The sequence below is a fragment of the Serinus canaria genome, chromosome 4, assembly GCF_022539315.1.
Source record: "Serinus canaria isolate serCan28SL12 chromosome 4, serCan2020, whole genome shotgun sequence".
Lineage (NCBI taxonomy): Eukaryota > Metazoa > Chordata > Aves > Passeriformes > Fringillidae > Serinus > Serinus canaria.
The window spans coordinates 35,961,712-35,981,238 of NC_066317.1; the positions used below are offsets into that span (position 1 = coordinate 35,961,712).

Consider the following 19,527-nt stretch of genomic DNA (forward strand, 5'->3'; position numbering starts at 1 on the left):
CATGTGTTTTCAACACAGCTTTCAAAACACTGTTTGGTGTTTTCTCTGAATCTGTTCAGCAAGTTTTCATAATGTAGCATTCCTTTTGGCTTTGGTTTTACAAAGGTGAAATGATTATGCATCAAGTAAGAATGTCTATACATTATGCCACACTCGACATGTGAAGGAGGCAGCTTTCCTGATATTATCTGCTAAAAGGGTACAAAATAAAATTATAGAAAACTTTTAGGAATATGACTGCCTGTTAATAGCTGGTGGTTTCTACTTGTAAGGAAAATACTGCTTTTATCAAGAAAAACTTTGAGGAAAGTATTTGGAATGGCTTCTCTCTCTCTTCTAGTTGTTTAATAGTAGCACTGAATGGGATAGATACATGTGTTTTACGAATTCTATAGTAGAGGAGAGTTTCAGCTTAACATGTACAGATTCCTCAATGTTTTAGTTAAGATGCTGCACAGAACTAGTAATTGTGCATTCTTAATCTTTAAGTATTTCATTTTGTGATAGTATCATAAGATTTAATCCACCTTGAAGGAATTGCAAAATTTTTCCTTTGTTTTCTCTAAGGAAAGCCTTCAAAGGAAACTAATGTATATCTCACAGAGCTATTTTGCTGACAGTTGTCAAGAAAAAGGAAGAATTCTAATCTTCCTAGTTAAGCCTTTTTTGTTCCTAATGTTTTAGTCATGGTTTTGGTGTTGAAACTGTCTATACATATGATTTTCACTGTAGATAATAACATATTTTCCAGTCCACACTTAGAAATCTAACAACCTTTAAATTAAGAGAGGACATTTATGTCTTCATTACTGTTTATGGAAAGGAAACAAGGTACACGGTATATGTGGTAAAATACAATGCATGTTTGTTTTACAGCACTTTCAAGTCTGTATGATTTTTTAAAAAAATTAAACTGCCTGCTCTTGCTTTCTGTATTTTGTAACCAGTTAGATTTAAGTAAATTTTGAAATAATAGGTCTTATGTGTTACTACTTGACTAATGAATTGAAATATTCTTGTTATGAATAACACCAGCAGTTAGTTGGGTTTGTTTGTTTGTTTTTTAGCATACTCAAAAGAAGCCTCTAGTCGAACGGCACTCGGGAAATGAAGTTAGAGGTGATCTTTGTCCACTACCCCTTCCAGAACAGGGAGGGACTGAGGAAGAATTGTGCCCAGATTATGATATTGTGGAAGTTAAATGTGAACAAGTAAGAACTTCTATTTTAAGATGTCTTTTTATTACGGGATTTGTCTAAAGGGATAAAAGTTTTTACATTATATCTATACTTCAGGAGCATGCAGTGGATATTTAATAAATGTATTGGAAAAATTGGAAGAAGGAAAAGTCAGTTAAATTGTACTGTCTCTCAAGACACAGTTCTGTCAACAGCTTCTTTTCGAAGATGTGTTCCCTGAGTAGGTATATTTTGATAATTCTGGAAGAAAAGTAATTTTCTAATGTAGCAGGATGTGGTTACTGAACTTGAAGATTTGTACCTAATCCATTTGATCAAGCAATGAATTGTTTCTGTTTTGAAATTTGAGGATGTGTTCTTATCGGTATTTTCAGGTCATAGAAGAAAATTCACAAATTGAGTTTTTAAAGAATCAGCTTTCAGATTTCCAGGAAAAGCTTCATAAGCTAGATTGGATGGAAGATAAGCTACAAGTTTTAGAGGAGAAACTGCAAGGAAAGGTGATCATAGATGAGAAGGACTGGAATAACTTACTGAATCGAGTTTTACTTCTCGAAACAGAATTGTTGTTACAATCCAGAAAGGTGTGTTAAGTTCTCTTTTAATTCTATAACAAAAATTGCCCAAACATAATCTTGTTGGTCTGTTTCTGCCCTCCCTGCCTCCTGATGTGTTTTTGTCACTGGTTTTAAAGGTACAGTCTGAATGCAAGTGCTGTTTATGAAGTTGATGGGTTTTTTTCCTTAACTGTTAAATTCTATTCTCCGAGACTCTATGAACCAAAGCTCGCCATCTGTTCTCATTAGTAATGATTCAGTGTCATTTTATTTACTACTAAAGTTACAGAAGAAAGTGTTTGAATATAGAGTCGTCATTCTCTACAACAGATGGTGACAAAAATGGATGGCATGCGCAGTGGAAAATACAGGGTTAATCAAAAAGTTATTTCTTATTTTAGTCATATGTGTAATTTATGGGTCCTTGAAATATCTGGTCTAATCAATGGGGTTTTTTCTCCTATTCCCACTCTCTTCCCCCACTTCCTATTTTTTGTCAGTGATGTTCATTGCATTTTTGAATGTGTGAAAGGACTACAGTTGTGATGTGGCTACATTTGGCATAGCAAATAAAGGCTCCTGTTGCATTAAGACTGGGTTATTTTTCATGCTGTTGAAAGGTCCTTGTGTGCACATTATGTACTTTGATATATGCACACATGTAAATATTTTGAGTTGCAGTGAACCATAACATCGCTTTGTTAAATCAATAATGTAATCCAAAAATTTTGTTCTCTCATGCATCTCGTGTATCCTTCAGACACTGTCAGATGCTTTCCAGAAGTTGAAAATCCTTGTGGAAAATAGTTGATTGGTGTTGTATTTTTCTTTGCAGCTGTTAAACTGTTGAATTTATTCACAACCAGGAGCTCTGTGCATTTTGCTGACCCCACAAATTTGAAAATGTTGCTGATACTAGTATACAAGACATGTTTTACTGTGTGCCTTGCAAGTATGGTGGTTATGCAAAGTCTTGAAATAGACAGGTGTTCAGACTGATCAGTATGTTATTTCTAAAAGCTGTAGCTCAGTTAGTAAGGATAGATATTCTCAATCACTTGGAAAAAAAAAGTTTTAGGTCAATAGTAGCTCATGTGATTTTACCATCTGAAATCAGATTCCTGTGGATCAATAGACATCTGTCCAAGTAATGCCACCAATGATAATTTTTTTTTTTCTGGCAGCAGTCTCAAGAGACCTTCAGATGTACAGCCACAGACACTTTTTCTCCTGTTTCAAATGTATTATTTTCAAGAAATTACTGTAGCACGTGGGAAAGCTCATTTCAGACTAGACTTGTTCTTTTGTTTTTGTAAATTTGGTTTATTACTGCTTCACTAACATGTTTATTGCAGTTGTTCATATGGTTGGAATAGCATTTGGAAAATACTCTCAAAAAGTACTCAGATTTCCAGTGATAATTATATTTCTGTACTGCATGTTACTGAAAGAATTCACCTGCAGAAACAAGTTCAGTTATAATTTCTGTATGGCATTCTATATACAAAAATATAAGACTATATATATGTATATATATCTATGCATAGTCTTCAAAGCTAACTGTTTTGCAGTAGACATTTAAAAACTGCTAAGAAATAATCCTTTGGGCCACAGAATTGCTGCTTTTTTGTTTGATGAAATTACATCCAAGTTGTGCTTCACACATACAGAAACAATTCAGAATTACTCCTCTCCTACTCTTGCACTTTACAGAGAATTTTTGGCATCTAGCCAACATAGCAGGCTCTGTCTTTTGCTGTTGCCAAAGTAGCAGCAGCTGTGCATTTAAGTTCTGGGAAAGTCTGAAAGCTACCAAGTCCATTTCAATGAAAGGAATTGAACAGATGAAGTCTCTGCAGATTCTGTTTTTGTGTTTTTTAAGAGATAGACATTATTACAGGTTTTTTTCCAGTGTTTTCCCATACAATACCTACTATTTCTCCTTCATTAATTTATTTGGGTGTAGTATTCTCCTGTTAGCTGATGTACTTACTCCAGTATATAAAGTGACATATTTTAAAGGCTGAGATATCAAATCATAATGTTTACTCATTGGTAAAAAAAAAATCTAGATGTTGTTTGAGTGTTTCATTTTTTTACTTTGAATTTAGAAAGTTGAACTCAAAAATACTATTGTTTCCTTGCTTATGAACAACCTTTTTAAAGTTACATTGAATTAAACTGAGAATGTTTCTTAAAAGAGCCCTCTCTCATTTAGGAGCCTGGGAAACCAGCTTAAAATAGCCTTCTGGGTTCTAAGCATTTAGGTGCAATGAATTTCAGTTAATCTATAGGCTATTTTTTTAGGATATTTTTGAATATCAACCAGCAGTAGAAGAAGGCACTTTAAGCTAATGACAACCAATGTTGAGATGAAATTATTAGTACAGGCTAAGATTATTCTGATTGTCCAATCTACTCATAAGTATATGCACTGTATTTTGACCTCATCATGAACAGCAATATTGATATTTTAAAAAGACCTGTCAAATTGATGAAGTGCATTTATGGAAATGTTGAATTTTTTTAGTCTTGTGAAGATATTTGTGCAGTGCCGACACATCTGCATGGCGTAGCAAGCAAGTACACACATACCTGGTACTTAAATGTAGTTTTGTTCAGTCAGAAGATGATTTAAACAAGGTGTTTGGCTAAAATGTAGTAAACTTGTATTTCAGAGAGACTTTCCTAAAGACTTCAGCAATATAAATCAAAAAAGAACTTCTAGTAGCATTCCAGTTTCCCTTGGTGAGTATGAATGATTTTCCTTTTAATTAATGTGAATATGCTAAACATTTCTTGCTGACCTTGACTAAAATAATATAAGTAGGTAACTACAATTTAGTGACCTCTGAATTTAAAACCATCCTGCAGATTAGAAGTTTACCTCCTCATCATTTCATGTTTCTAACTTATTCTTTAGATGATTTAGTTGCTATTGCATAGTAAGTAATAGTTTAAAATAGCTACTAAAAATATCAAAGATGCAAATTAAGGTTCTGTACTAAAGCTGTTAATAATAATACTGTCATTTGGATTTCAAAGCAGTTATCATCATGTTCTAAAAAAGTGCTGTTCTCAAGCACAAATGGAGTTATTTTTGCTGCCACTAATAACTTTTAGGTTGCTGTTTTCTTCTTTAATGGGGCTCAGACAAGTCATGATTCATAATCTTTGTTGGTTTTCAACTCACTACTAAATGTTTTCTGTATTTCATCTCTGAAGCAGTTAGCAGCTGTCTGACTGGCATTTTTGATAAACTTTTTTGTTTTGAAGAGAAAGTCAAAATCTTTTTTTTCTGTTTCCAACTTCCGTTTAATTTTGATAACCTACAAGAAAACAAAGCAGACTTAGTGGGAAAGAAGTTAAAAGCACTGCTCAGGCCATGAGTAATTCTTCTGTCTTCCTCAATGGTAGCTCTTTAGCCTTTAGCTCTATTAGCTCCCTCTGTTCTCTTCCTTGATTTGGCCTGTTTCCCTTGTGGCAGCTGTGGCATTCCTACCACCAGTGGTAAGGAGGATATTCTATTTTCCATTGTCACATATAAGGCTTTTTTGTCCAGTGTTGGGCTTTTGAATTGTAAATAAAAAGGAGTCTCAGTAATCCAGTTTCCATGGAAATTAGGAAGGCAGTTCTTGGTTATGTTGAAGCTTGTTTTTATCATGGAGTCTCAGAAATGGGACCTTCATTTTACAGGACTCAGAAAACTTCCAACATGTTTACTTCCTGTGATAAGTTTAGTGGTGTCTTACTGACACTGGAGGACTTTGTAGAAAGTAAACAGGCAGATGGGTTTTTGAAAGAGAATTTTCAAACTCCCCAGATTCTGAATTTGTTATTCCTGTTTTTCTAAAATTCAGGAAATTTTAAGCATAAAAGTTATGAGGACAGTCTTAACTCTTTTATCTGAGAGTGTAGTACTTGGGATCCTTTCTGGCTCTTTTTGGTTGTAGTACTCTTCAGAAATCACAGCTGTACCAAATAAAAAATTTTTATTAAAAGACAGTTTACTATGAATTTTAGATACAAAATAGTGTAGCTGTGTTTGTTCCAAAGGTATGATGTATAGATGGTGACTTTATTAAAAATGGGTATGGGAACATGTGTTTTTTCAAGATACTAAATTCTCTTCCCTGACAATAGTAATGTAAAATTACAAAGAATATCACAGCTTCCAAATGAAAAAGGAAAAGAAAAAAGAAGACAAAAATTCTGCTACTTATAAGGCAGGTTACTTAGCACAAATTATAGACATGTTTGAGCAGGCAGTTTACAATAAAAATAATGTAAAATATATGAAATTACTATTAAATGTTTGGCTCTGTTCATAAGCTTTGGTTTTACTCTAATCAGGAGAAAATAATCTTAGTAATCTTTAGAATTTGCTTTTTGTATTTTATATATATTATACATAGTGTCATATTGCACTTGTTTTAAAAAACTGAGAAACCTGTTTTGGACTCTCATAGTAGCTTTTTCCTTCCCCTCTCTAAACAATGCATTCTCTTCTGTTATTGCCTACTGTAAATCACGTTATTTGATAGCTGACCTTGCAAAAGAGAGCAAAAAGGCAAAGGTGACGTAAAACTGAGCGTTTCTCTATAGATGCAGAGAGGAATGAGGATATGCCAGAGAGTCATCTTCAGTTGTCTGGATGCAGTTCACTGTTATCCACAGACCAGTCTCCCAAAGACATGACCATTAATTCTCATGATCTGTCAGACATTTCAAAGGTAAGTAAAGCTGGTGAATGCTCAGTTGATTTCCTTTGAGGTCAAGAGAACAAGTAAGCATTGGTTTTAGTTGTATATACTGATAGAAAAACAAGGAAACTATGCAAAACTACATCTAGGTCTGTCTCATAAAAATACTTTTCATATGTAAACAGTGCTTAAAGTCACATTTTCTCTGAATTTAAATTAAAAGTCCATCTGAGGAATGTAAGCTTTGAAGAGTTCACTAACTATGTTGCTTTTAAATTGTAGGAGACAATAAGACAAAGAATGGAAAAGATAAGTAAAATGTAAGTAATAGGAAAGGGCAGCAGGAATTTATTTCCCAGGAGGGAGTTGTGCTGGACTAAGGCACACAGAGAATGTACATATGTGTTCCAAACCTCAAAGGTCTGTACATCAGGTGTGGCATTTCCTTATGGCTCTACTGGATAATAAATCCACTTACAGTTTTGTATTTGTGGGATGAGTCACTGTTTTGGTTTCTAAAAAGCAGTAGAAAGCACTCTTAGTAGTATTAACTAAGAGTGCTTTAGAATTTGGTTGATAAGAAATAGGAATATTATTTATTTCCTGATTGAAATTCCCTGGTGCTTGCAATTTTTCTTCCTGAAAAATACCTGTTATCTTAACTTTTTTATTATTAAAGGAAAAGTAAAACTCATTTCAGCCTAGGCATTGTAATAACTATATTAAGATGTATTTGATATTAATTCTGAGATCTAGAATAAAATTTTTGTTATATTTTTATTATGCTTGGAAGAGAAATGTGTTGCTTTACCATGTTTCTCTAGCAAGAGGTTTCTCTTCTGTAAGTGTGTGGCCTATAAAAAGCTTTATTTAGCCTTTTCTGTAATTTTAATTTTATTGTGTGGGTTACTTTTTTTTTTGTGTACTTGAGGTTTATTGATATATGGTAGGCATTTAAAATAGAAACCAACTGCGGGGGAAAAGGGAAGGATGAGAGAAAATGTATGGGGTCATGCTGCTTATTAGTATTTTGGATAATTAGGAAGTTAGCAAGTCAGTTATTTTGTACCCTATTTTATTAAGTGTATGTAAACTAAATTTTTTTTTCAGAATTGAAGAAACCTTCAAATTGTTCAAAACACCAAGCCCACCTCTGGCAATACCTGCAAGCACAGGTCTTCAGACCTGGTCTCTGCAGACTTACGGATACCAGAAATAATTTGTATGTTTGTACAGCGTTAAATTTTTAATATATCAAATTTGTAATGATCACCAGTGCTTTTATTGCTTTGAATAAATATTTTGCTCATGCATCTGTGTATTGATTTCCCTCCCCACAACCACAATTTTTGATTTTAAAGACTGTTCAAATAACTTCTTTCCCTCTCCTTGCACTTTTGTAAATTGAAGTCATTACAGCAGTGTATTCTTGTGTTGACATTTGTTAGCAGTGTGCTAAGTAATATGTTTTTTAAAGTGTGGGCTTGAGGACTGTGGTTTACATCCTGTTGGAAACATTCCAGCTGGAACTTGCATATTGCACCCAAGAGGCATTCTTACATACCATCTTACCATCTGTACTCTTGAATAAGTCTTAATAAAAAACTTACATACACTGTTTCAAATATGTACCTTTTTTTGCTGTTTCTTTTTTTTTTTTATTTTTAAATGTAAGTTTTCATGCTGAGCTGGAGAGCACCAACACTTTATGGCTTCCATTAACACTGACAAAGTGGGGGTCAGTTTGATCCTAAACACAAAAATGTGCAAGTCAGTCCACAGACTTTGACTGCAAGAGATGTGTTGAGTGTTTTAGTGCTCTTACCCAACACATTTTAAGACCAGCAGCACAGATGGAGACCAGTCAGTATACAAAGAAACACAACATTTTCATTATTTGAAGCCATATTAAGATTTCTTACATAAGTAGATGTAAGACTTCCATAAACATATGATCAAATCAAAGATGTGTGAGGCTTGATTAGATTAATTTAATTGTTTATTACTTTTTGGAAATTGGTAGCCTATCATATCAAGATTCCTTTCTGTTTTAATACTTCACTTTAAAAGATTTTTGGAGTTTATTATTACAGACCAGTTAGAATTTTTTGGGGGAGCTGAGTTTGCAGATGAAGGCAAAACCAGCTGTTTAACATGCTCTAAAAAGTGATTTCTATGTTTTAACAATAATTATGATTTTTTTTCTATAACCCTATTGTATATAAATTAACTTTATTTTACACAGAAACAGAAGAGCTTATGGTGATCTGTTATGTTATATAAACTAGTTCTGGGTTTTTTAGACTTCTGTGACTTCTTTAATTTTTCAGTTGTTTAAAAGAACCTATAAAGATTGGATCATAGGAATGTGTTTTGCTCTTTAATTGAAAATAGGCCTTGCAAATCACTGTTCATTATTCTAACAGTGAAATGAAATGAGGTTTCCTTCTAAATGTAAGAACAATTAATGTCTTAAAATATGACTACAGCACCATCTTGTGGAAATCTTTATAAAGTCATCAAAGAAGTAAAAATTAATGTTTCTGTCTGCTTTAAGTTGCTATGATCAAATATTTTGAATTATCTCTCTCCTATTTTTCCTCTTTGCCTTGAAGTCAGAGATGCTTTTATGTTCAGTAAGATATATATTTTCTGTGATATTTGTTTAAGTTTGTGGCAGGAAAGAGAGGAATGGCAGTTTATTGAAGTCATGGCAAAAATGAGAAGTCTTAATATACTTGATTCAAATTACAGAGACTTATCATTGAATGCATCTGGGGAATGCAACAAGTGTTAGAAAAAGTTCTTTCTCTGTGTGTGCAATTCAATATCATCTCTATTTAGTGCTGTAAAATTGAAAATCCCAAGTTGTTCAATTATTTACTTCTTCCAGCAACATATATAGTACTGAAAAGCTAAAATCAAGGATGCGGACAAGCTGAAGTTTGAGCAGTGCATTATGGTCTTGCAAAGGTTAATTTTTCTGGAGAAAGGGGAAAGTAAGATGATCAATGTATATTAGAAGCTACTGATTGTGGAAATTATTTAGTTACTTTGTATTACTGATGCTTAAAAATCTTTACCAGTCACTAGTGAACAGGGCTTGAAATAGCCTTTTTCTATCAACTACTAGTTTTGACATGTTAGCATCATTGCAAACAGTTGCAGTCGTAATATATTCTACTTTAAAATTATTTATTTGTTAATTATTTACAGTTATCTTTTCAAACACTTCATGCCATATGTAGTTTCCATTTATTTATTTTTTTAGGGTCTTTTTTAACTCTGTGTGGTGAAAATAATTTATAATCCTCAGACAGCAAATTATGCTTCCTCAGGAAAAGTATTATATTTGCAAAAATGGTTTAATGATAGTATTTTGCTTCTTTCATCTGTAGGCAGATTTCTGTGTGTTAGAGATCTTTGTGGTGGACTTTGTAGGAGATACTGGGGATGATGCACTCTTGTCACTTGTGCCAGATGAACAGTCAATACAAGGATAGTGGTTAAAACACTTTTAACTTGAGTGATCCAAATGAGGAAAAGAAGTGTTTCCAAAACTGTGATATTCCTTCCCCTGAGCATCCTATGGCTTATTTAATGAGAAGTAGTAAAGTTAGTATTTGTGTTTAGGCAATGTGACCTTATCTGATAGAAAAATGCTGTATCAGTCATTGCAAAACTCATTCTGTTTAGACAATCTAGAGCAGATGCTTGATTTGGAAGAGGTGAAGCTTTTTACTCTCTAGGAGCAAACTGCATTAGTTACAGGTTCACAACAATTAGCGGTAGTGTGGAGCACTGATGTTCTAATGGAGCATTGTGTGTTGGTTTTCCTCTCCCTTTTCCCTATGCAGTTATTTTAAAGAAAACTTATGCTATAAATCAAAATCACTTGATAATAGACTCAAAATCAAGAGAAATATAATTTTTCCATTGTTAGGTTTATAATGATAAATTTTTAGCATAAGCAATGTCAAAGAATATTATGCCTCAGGGTGTTTTAATCAAAGGTGAAATTCTATTTCTAAAACATACTGATAGGTCTTCATAAACTTTCACACTTGCGTGTCTGTTCTCTTACCTGGTGTTGCTGCACTGCATTGAGTGCATGTTGAAATATGAGCTGGGATTAAGAGTTAGAGAGCCTTGAATACTTTCCACGAATGCTGAGAATAGTTTCACAAAGCTGAAGTTTTTGGCAGCTTAAGGGATTTCCTCCCAATGCTGATCATTCCCATCTGTCTGTGTTATCAACTGTGTTTTGTAACTGATGTGACTTAAATATACCCTTCTGAAAATAAATAGTGAGGGATATTAGTTGTATTTTTTGGGTGGTCTTGTTTTTTGGGGTTTTTTCCTCATTCACATTAGCTCTGTGATCAGGTTAAAACATTGCATCCAAATGTTTGTGCCTGAACTTTCAGTTGGAGTAGCCTGCTATGCTGTCAACAAGTAACTGTGCAAGAGGAGAGAAAATGGATCAAGTTGGTGTTTTATTGCTGAAAGATACCTTTCTCTGAGTCTGCAGAGTGCTAGAAGTGAAGAAGTTCCTATGCAAACTCCCAGTGTGCATATTCATGAAAGCTTGTTTAGTGTATTTTTGAATTGATTGAATGAAAGGGCAAACATGTGTCTGAGAAAACATGGAAAACAGGATTAAAGGAAATCTAAACCTGCAATTTGGAATTGGGTCAGTTCTCAGGAGCTGAAATAGTTCTGTTTATTACATGTGCATTTTTGGTTTTTGTTCCTTTTTTTTCCTTGGCCTGTTCTCTTGGATTTAGAGGCATATTTTTCATATGTTCAAAAATACCTTAAAAACTCAACCTGTTCTTTGCTGTGTAAAATGACCATAAAATATACAGGCAAATGCAGACCCAATCCTTGGGGAATATTCTTTGTAATCTTTTGTGTTGTGTAATAAATATGTATGAATATGTAACACATTTAAAATATTTCACGTAGGCAATCACTGTATTATAAAAATAAGAAGCATATTCTCTTTACAACCTTTGTTTAACTGTAGTGATAAACTAGGCAATATAGTTCATGGATTTTGAAGCATTTCATTGCTATCAATATAAGCAAATTTCAATATGCAGGAAGACTTCTCATTAATTTCTAGCAGTGTGTGTTCATTTGCTCCATAGGTGATCAAGTAGAATGCACTATGCCTTTCCTGACTAGTGGTCTGGCATTGCATAGATTGTGTCCCTGTATTATTGCATAAGACACTGATAGTGATTTCTTTGCCTGCTTGCTCTGACTGCAAAATGAAGAGATTCCCCTTGTTTTTCTCTCGAGTATGATGTGGTTTGGTTCATTGTTTTTGCCCACTTTGAGAATTACTTAGGAAAAAAGCCAATGGAAGAAAATGTAGTCTGTTTTTTCCTTGTAATTGAAACCATCCCATTGGAACCTATTGAAGGAACTAAGGGTAAGTTCATGAACTTACTTGAGCTTATGTATTAGTGGTAACTTCAAGTCCAGCTTCTTGTAGTTATTAAAGTGGTTGACAGCTGTGATAATTTCAGTACAAGTAGTTGTGCTTTTGTGTCAACTACAGAAAAATAGGTGCTGATATGGTAGAAGATTACTAGCCTGAATGCTTTATCAAGTTCCATTTTAAGCTGAGATATAACAATTTAAGATCAGTGACTCAAATTTTTTTTGTAGGTTTTTTCTTGTATTGCTGTTGGAACATTTCTGTATTCGTTTTATTTTATATAGCCTTTTTCATGAAGATATACCAGCAAACAATATATTGCTTTTAAGTATTTTGTGGTTGGATGTCATACTCAAAATGTAAATATTTTTGTTTAAAACTGACTTGGGCTGTGTTGATTCACTGACCATAAGTTGTCTTGGATATAAAATGTACTGAGGGGAGGGATACAATAGTTACATTACTTTAGCTTGGAAAGAACAAAATGTAATTTTTCTAGTGATTGAGAAGGCACTGAGATTAATGTTATTTCATTGTTGTTTTAAAGGCTTCAGCCTTGACTTGAAATATTTTTGTTGCAGGAATGACTTTGACAAGTGTTTGGATTTTTAGTGAGTTTTCTGATGGTTTTGCCCTCATTTTAAAGATTGACATAAATATGTGTTAATATGGCTCTAGTACAAGCAGCAGCAATGATCTGTAGGTGTTCTGGTAAGGTTTGTGAGCTTTGCTGTACAGGTGTGGTTTCACCTTAGCAAGACATAAAGATAAGTTATCTGTGAATCCCTTCTTGCTTCAGGAGAGAAGTTGTCTTGAGTAAACAGTAAACTGAAGTCCTCATAGAGGTGAAGCCTTGAAATATCAAAACCCAGAATACAGAGGACTTTCCTGGTTATTAAAGTAAGGTCTGTGGAAATTCCTCTGGAGGAGATAGAAATGGATCTACAAGGGAAGCAGGAAGAGGGTCTGGATGATCCAAAACTGGGTATCAGCAGGATAAGTCGTGCTTTAAAAGTTACCTTCAGAATGTAATGTTGTGACAACCAAGCAGCACAAAATACCAATGAGGTGCATTTAATTAAAAGTATCCTCATGTCGAGAACCATTTGAAATTAAAACAGCTCAAATGAGTAGGAAAAATGCACTGTAGTATGGAGGTCATCTGCATACGACAGGGTTAGGTACCATACCCATGTGAACAGACCAAGCAACCCTGGGACCTGTGGCTCCATACCTAATACACAAATGTTTAGATCAAAATTGTTTCCAACCTCCTCTGGACAGATTTGTTTTATCTCAGCTCTTCATGCCCTACACTGGGCAGCAATTAAGGCTGTCCTGGTTTAGGTATGGTATTCCCCAATTCAGTGCCTCCACTGAGACTCCGAAACCACACTGCTGCTCGTTCTTCCCATTTTGCCCTCCCCTTTCCTGCTGGGTGGGATGGAGTTGAGAATTTGAGGCAAAAAAAGCAAAGATCATGACTGGGACAAGAACAATTTACTAGAAACAACAATGAGATCAGAAAAACAGCAATAGCAACACGATTAATAACCAAAGGGCTCAAAAGAGAGAGTGATTCCATGTAAAATACTCACTGAGCCTAGAAGGAACTCCTACTCCTGGACAAGAGTGTCCCTTTCCCTGCCCTCAGGAATGAGGTGAGGTGATATAGAATAACCTCTGTGTCCTAATCACACCCTCTCTCTGCTACTGCAAAAAATTAACCCTGTCCTGACTGGAACCTGGATAGACAGCAACATTAGCAAATAATTTCATAAATTAATCAATAAAAGGAGGTGGAATGTGACAGTACCTTGAATTTTGTACAAGTCACAGATTTTTATTTTTATTTAAATAAGAGGTGAAAACTAAATTTGACAGGTTATCTAAAACTGCACAGGTGTCAGGGAGGTTTTTTGAGCTTTTGGTAGTAGACCTTCGAGACCTGTGCTGACTGACCTCAGTAGCACACTTTAGCACGAAGCTAATTTTAAAATGTCTGCCTAAGTTAAGCTGTCTTGATTACTCAGCTCCTCATTTACAGTGTCTTGCATTTTTATCACCATTTGAGTCCCATCAGACATGCTAAGTGTTTTTTTATGTTATGCTTACATATTTAATGTTTGGGGGGAGGAGAGCGAAGAATGACTGGTGTGGTTTTTTCTGTCTACCTGAGTGAGGTTTAATGTGAACACTTAAAACTCCTCTGTACTCAGAAGCATATGGTAGCTCAGGTAATCACTCTTAAGGCCATGTAAATAGAATTGTTAACTGTAGCCAGTGGGAGCATTCCTAAGTTATCAGTAACTTGAGGAGCTCAGGTCCTGACTTGTTGCTGGGGCTAATGTTGGGGTCAGCAGAGGCAGCAGGACCCAGGAAGTTTGTGAGTCAGAACACGCCAATCTCTGTTGCAATAACTGCGCTCTTGCTGATAACCGGGCTGGTTTGGTGACTCCAGTCTTAACATCTTGGACAGCAGCACATACATCACAAACTGAATGTGAGATCTGAAGGTAAATGGTGCTCGTGTTATGCAGTTGAATTATCTCATGCATCCCACCATGACTGTTGTATGTGTGCTTTTCTGTCTACCTATGGGAACTGAAGGGACTGATATGTTTATAAATATCAATAAAATATTCAAAACATAATTAATACTAGTTTTTAACAGAAATGGTAAAATCAAGTAAGGATAACCTGAACTCAAGATTTCTGTTTTTAAATGGGCTCAATGCTTTCCTGTTAAAAATTGAAGTATTATTTGGAGTGATTTGAGAAATAATATCCTGTTTTCATGTAAAGTAAGCCTGTAGTTCAAGGAAAGATTATCACAGAATATTCCAGGTTGGAAGGGGCCCACAAAGATCATCATCCTGGCCCTTTGAAGGACTGTTCCCAAGAGTTAAATGTTTTTAAATCTGAACATTAAGTCAGACAGTTTGGTAAAGGGTCATTCTTTTTTGTTCCTCCAGTGCTAGTTGTTGCACAAAATTAAAAGTTGACTCTTACCAAAGAGATCCTAAATAAAACATGTAAAGTAGGAAATGTATTTTCTATTTTGGTGTATTTTACTGGAAAATGTAGACAGACTTGTCTATTATAATGTAAACAATTTAGTCTTTAAGCTACATTTTTTTCATTAGAGATTGACATTTGCTGCTTTTTCCAGATAACAGTAGCCAATGTTGTCTTATCAGGAAACGGATTAGCTGCAGTTCTGTGAGTCATGGAGAAGATAAAAACAACTTTGAATAATGGAGTAATGGTGCTCCACAAGGTCCTTGTGTTTGAGAAAGATTAAACAACAAACTTCCCAATAATCTAACAATCAGCCTTTTTTTCCCCACATAAAATTTCTCAATCACTTAGAAATTTGAACTTTAGATAAAGATGTTAAATTATAGAAACAAAATACATGAACAGCAAACATCAAGGATGAAAACAATGTTTGCAGAACACAAACAGGTCAATAGGAAAGGAACCTGAGGATTTCCAGTGTTATTTGGATAGGTAGATGTTAGCTTGAGATTCTGTATAATCATACAAATACATTCCTGTCTTCTGTATTCTGTTTGAAACCTGGATTCTTCAAAGCAAAATGCAGTGTCTCTGATATTTTCCAAAGGGGCTATTTTGCCTCTGTGCAGTGAGATACTGTACATCCAGTGTCTCATTTTTGCATAGGGAGCATTAACTTAAAACTCATTGCAAAATTAGACTTGTCATATATCTTGTTTAATGTTTGTCAGCATTGAACTGTTTCAGCAAATTGCTTTTTCACTCAGTATTTTCAGTAAATATTTTTTCATCATTTCTGATCTTAACATCCTGAATATTATCAGCCAAAATGATCATACCACAAGATAACCACCCCTTTCCAGAACATTTATTATTAGATTTGGATTTGATATTTCTAGTAGGAGGAATACACATTAAATCTTTGTCCTAACAGCCTCTTTTAAGTTTTCTTCAGCTTTTTGTTGTCTGACCCTTAACAAAACTTCATTCTAGAAATTTCAGAGAATTGTCTGAAAGAAAATGTCCCCAAATTCAGGAATCATCTGAACCTCTTTGAAATTACTGACTTCTTTATCCTTATATTTCTCTTTCTTTACTTGTTCCTCCTGATTTATCCAAACAAAACAGTTTTATCTTTTCCTTTTATTTTTTCCCTTCCTTAGGTGAAACAATGGGTTCTTTTTGGCATGTTAGGTCTATATGAAATGTGACCTGTAATGGAGAATATTGGAAGCATAGTATTAAAAAGAAGTTCTCACCTAAAAATCCCATTCAAATGAAGATGTTGAAGAAGGGTTCTGCTTCTCCTTTTGAGTCCTTTGAGGGTATTGTATACCTAATGTTTATATGACATGAAGAAAATTAGGCATTTGTCACAGAAAAAAATGGATGGATTCTAGGAAATGGGCATAGTTATCACATAATTGCAGCACAACTTTGAGTGCAGCATCCTTCAAAGGGAATTGAATTTCATACTGTCAGTAGTGTAACATAACTTATTACTTGGTGCTTAATAACAACTTTAACTTGGAGGTAATGATTTTACATGTAGACTCCCATTAAAAAGATAAACACCTTAAACTGACCACTCAGATCACTTAACCATGGTGTCTGTTTCATATAAAAGATTTCATGAATTTTTTTCCTCTTTCTTTGGGTTTCTGAGGCCCTTTCTGGCCCTTTCTTTAACAACTTGTCTGCCTGAGCCCTTAGGGCTGCACAGGAACCTCTGATCAAATTGAGGAAGATTCAAAGCTCCTTACATTGCTAAAGGTGCATCAGGTGACCTGTGAGAAACAGGTATCATTGCAAATTCCAGTTAATGTTAAGATTCCTGTCAGCAAAGGCAATCATTTAAGCCCTTTCTTGCAAAGCAACCAAATAAAATATTACTCAAACATCTGTCAGCAGAGACTTGAGGTCTAACCCTCAGCTAAGCTAGAAACCCATAATGAGGGACACCTGGTCCAAACTGCTTTTGCTTAGACAAAGCTTCAGCACTTCTTTGATATATTGGTAGGCCACACTTGTGACAATAGAAATAATCTGTCCAACCTAATTTATGCAGTCTGATTAACTCCTCTTCATTAGGTCCTGCTGTTTTTCTTCATATTAAAAAAAAATTCTGCATCTAAATGTATTGTGCCTTTCTTTAAAACTTCAAATTTAAAGTGCTAGCTTTCACTTGTACAGCAATTAAGCATTTAATAATTCTTAGATAAGCAGAAGCTTTCTAATCTCCTTTCCATACTTATGTACTATAACAAGCCAGCAGAACCTACTTCCTTCCTTTTCTAAAATGGTCAATACTCCACTATTTATCCATTATATTCCCTGTGACTTCTTCCTCTGCTTTAGTGTGCATGTTTGCTAATTCAATCTTTGACACAGGGTGGGTTTATTTCGTTTAGATTCGCAACCTTTTTAAGTACTCAGGTGCTTCTAGAAGTTTTTCAAAGCTCAGGTTTGTCTGAAAGCTGAGAGCTAAGAAATAAGACTTAACATTGCATTTCCAAATAGAGCAAAAGGGGGAAGGTGAAGGGCTGTTTTTAACAAAACAGTGGATAATCATTGTCACCTCAACAGGGAATCTAACTGCTGCTCTTGACTTGAGATGGGATAGTTCATTTACTTGGAAAAAGCATAAGAAAGACCATTAACAGTTGTTTATAGAGCATGATGGACATCACCTTACAATTACTGATATTCTACTGAGAGTAACATGAATCTTAGAGTTGTCTTGGGAAATAAAAAAGTCCGACAGTAAACATGATCTTTGTCTCATTTTTTTTCCTCTTCTCTTAAGTGGTGCTACTGTTAAAAAGCTTTGAAGTAAATACCTAGTTTAAACTATTGCTGAACCTAAAAATGTTTTACACTGTTGTTCATTTTGTTTTTCAAATTTGAATTTTATGTGTTTTGTATATTGCAAAAGCCCTGTGTTTTCACTTGTAGCCTGTTTGTAGGGATCCTTGCTTCTTTGTTTCAAGAACCATCTAGAAACTCTTGAGAACAATTTAAATTGCCAATTACTTAAGGAGTGGATCTCTCTTATGGTATCATAATGGAGGATATTTTTTTAAAAAGTGAGTATATACAATGAGAATCCTTAATTTCTCAACCATATAGATGGAAATCCTGAGGGACCTTAAAGATCCAGCCCACCTGCCATGGACTGGGGCACCTTCCTCTAGACCAGGATGCTCAAAACCCCCTCAAGCCTGACCTTCCAGGGATGGGGCATCCACAGCTTCTCTGGGAAACTTGTGCCAGTGTCTCACCACCCTCAGAGTGAAGAATTTCTTCCTGATATCTAATCTAAACCTAACTTTTTTGAATTTGAAACCATTCCACCTTGTCCTGTCACTACATGTCCTTGTAAAAAGTCCCTCTCCATCTCTCCTGCAGGCCCCCTTGAGGTACTGGAGGGCTGCTTGGAGGTCTCCTCAGAGCCTCCTCTTCTCCGGGCTGACCAACCCTAACTCTCTCAGCCTGTCTCCATAGGAGAGGTGCTCCTTGTAATCTCCACTGTACTTGCTCCAACAGGCCCATGTCCTTGTTCTGGGATCCCATAGCTGGATGTAGCATTCTAGGTGGGGTGTCACCATAGCAGAGCAGAGGGGCACAGTCCCCTCCCTCATCTTGCTGGTCACAGTTCTTTTCACGCAGCCAGGCTGTGCTTGGTTTCTGGGCGGCAAGTGCACGTGTCTGGGTCATGTTGAGCTTCTTGTCAACCAGAGAAAGCCATCTGTGATCAAGGAAGGTCTTGGCAAACACTTTATCAGCACTGTTCAGGCAGTCCAACCCAGCACCCTGTCTGTAGAGCATTTAAGTTAATTTTCCTTCTAATTAAGTAAACCTGAAGTATATCAGTGAAGGTTTACTTTCCAGGAATTGAAACATAGAACATAATGGAAGTGACTGAGTTGCTCACTAATTGAAGCAATCAGTCAAGATAATGAGGGAGGATTTTCTAGTGAGTGGTAGTGGTGGCTGGGGGGTAGGGGAGACATTCAGAAATTCCTTGAAAGTAGAAACATAATTAGTGGGTACAGACTCAGAAGGATTTGTGTTAGGTTTGGCAAGGAAGAAGTTGTGCACTCTGGACTCAGAAATGATATTTGAAAAGGTTGTTGCTTATGTTTGTTGTACTAAACTGTTTTATTCTCTGACAAAGCAGGTTTTTCTGATATATGGCAACTGTGGAATAACTACTGGCTTAAAATGGAAGAGTAACTGCAATTCTAATTTAAATTGAATTGTTACTTAAGGGTGGAAATTTTTCTTGCTTGCTGTGGTTCTTACATGTATGTGATCTGGATGGTGTTCAGCACTCATTAATCATGTTTGCATACCCATTTTACAGCTGGATTTTCAAATCTGGTATTAAAGTTCATTTAACATGCCTTCCAGAAAGTAAATATGTCAGTAAGTTTTGGTTGGTTTTACATACTCATTCTTCAGGTAGGTCAGCTTGGTACAAATCTGTACTGCATTCGAACTTTATTCAGAGTTGGTCAAGACTAGTTTCATTTCAGATTATGGAGTGATACAGGAACACCTGGAAACAAGATTTATGTCTTTACCTAAATTTTGAA

The 19,527-nt window shown here is 35.2% G+C and overlaps 1 protein-coding gene across 5 annotated transcripts in view; it reads left to right on the top strand.

Annotated features, from left to right (window-relative positions):
• CEP44 (centrosomal protein 44) overlaps window positions 1-7,770 on the top strand; it is a 12,814-nt gene extending 5,044 nt beyond the window's left edge. For 3 of the 5 annotated variants that reach the window (XM_030238806.2, XM_030238807.2, XM_030238809.2), the window contains exons 6-11: window positions 1,068-1,211; window positions 1,574-1,783; window positions 4,435-4,504; window positions 6,362-6,489; window positions 6,742-6,779; window positions 7,570-7,770. In XM_030238806.2, the coding sequence (XP_030094666.1) occupies window positions 1,068-1,211; window positions 1,574-1,783; window positions 4,435-4,504; window positions 6,362-6,489; window positions 6,742-6,779; window positions 7,570-7,678 (699 nt within the window). In that variant the 3' untranslated portion in view covers window positions 7,679-7,770. The other 2 variants (XM_030238810.2, XM_050973704.1) reach the window with 2 other exon arrangements.
• The last annotated feature ends 11,757 nt before the right edge of the window (window positions 7,771-19,527 follow it).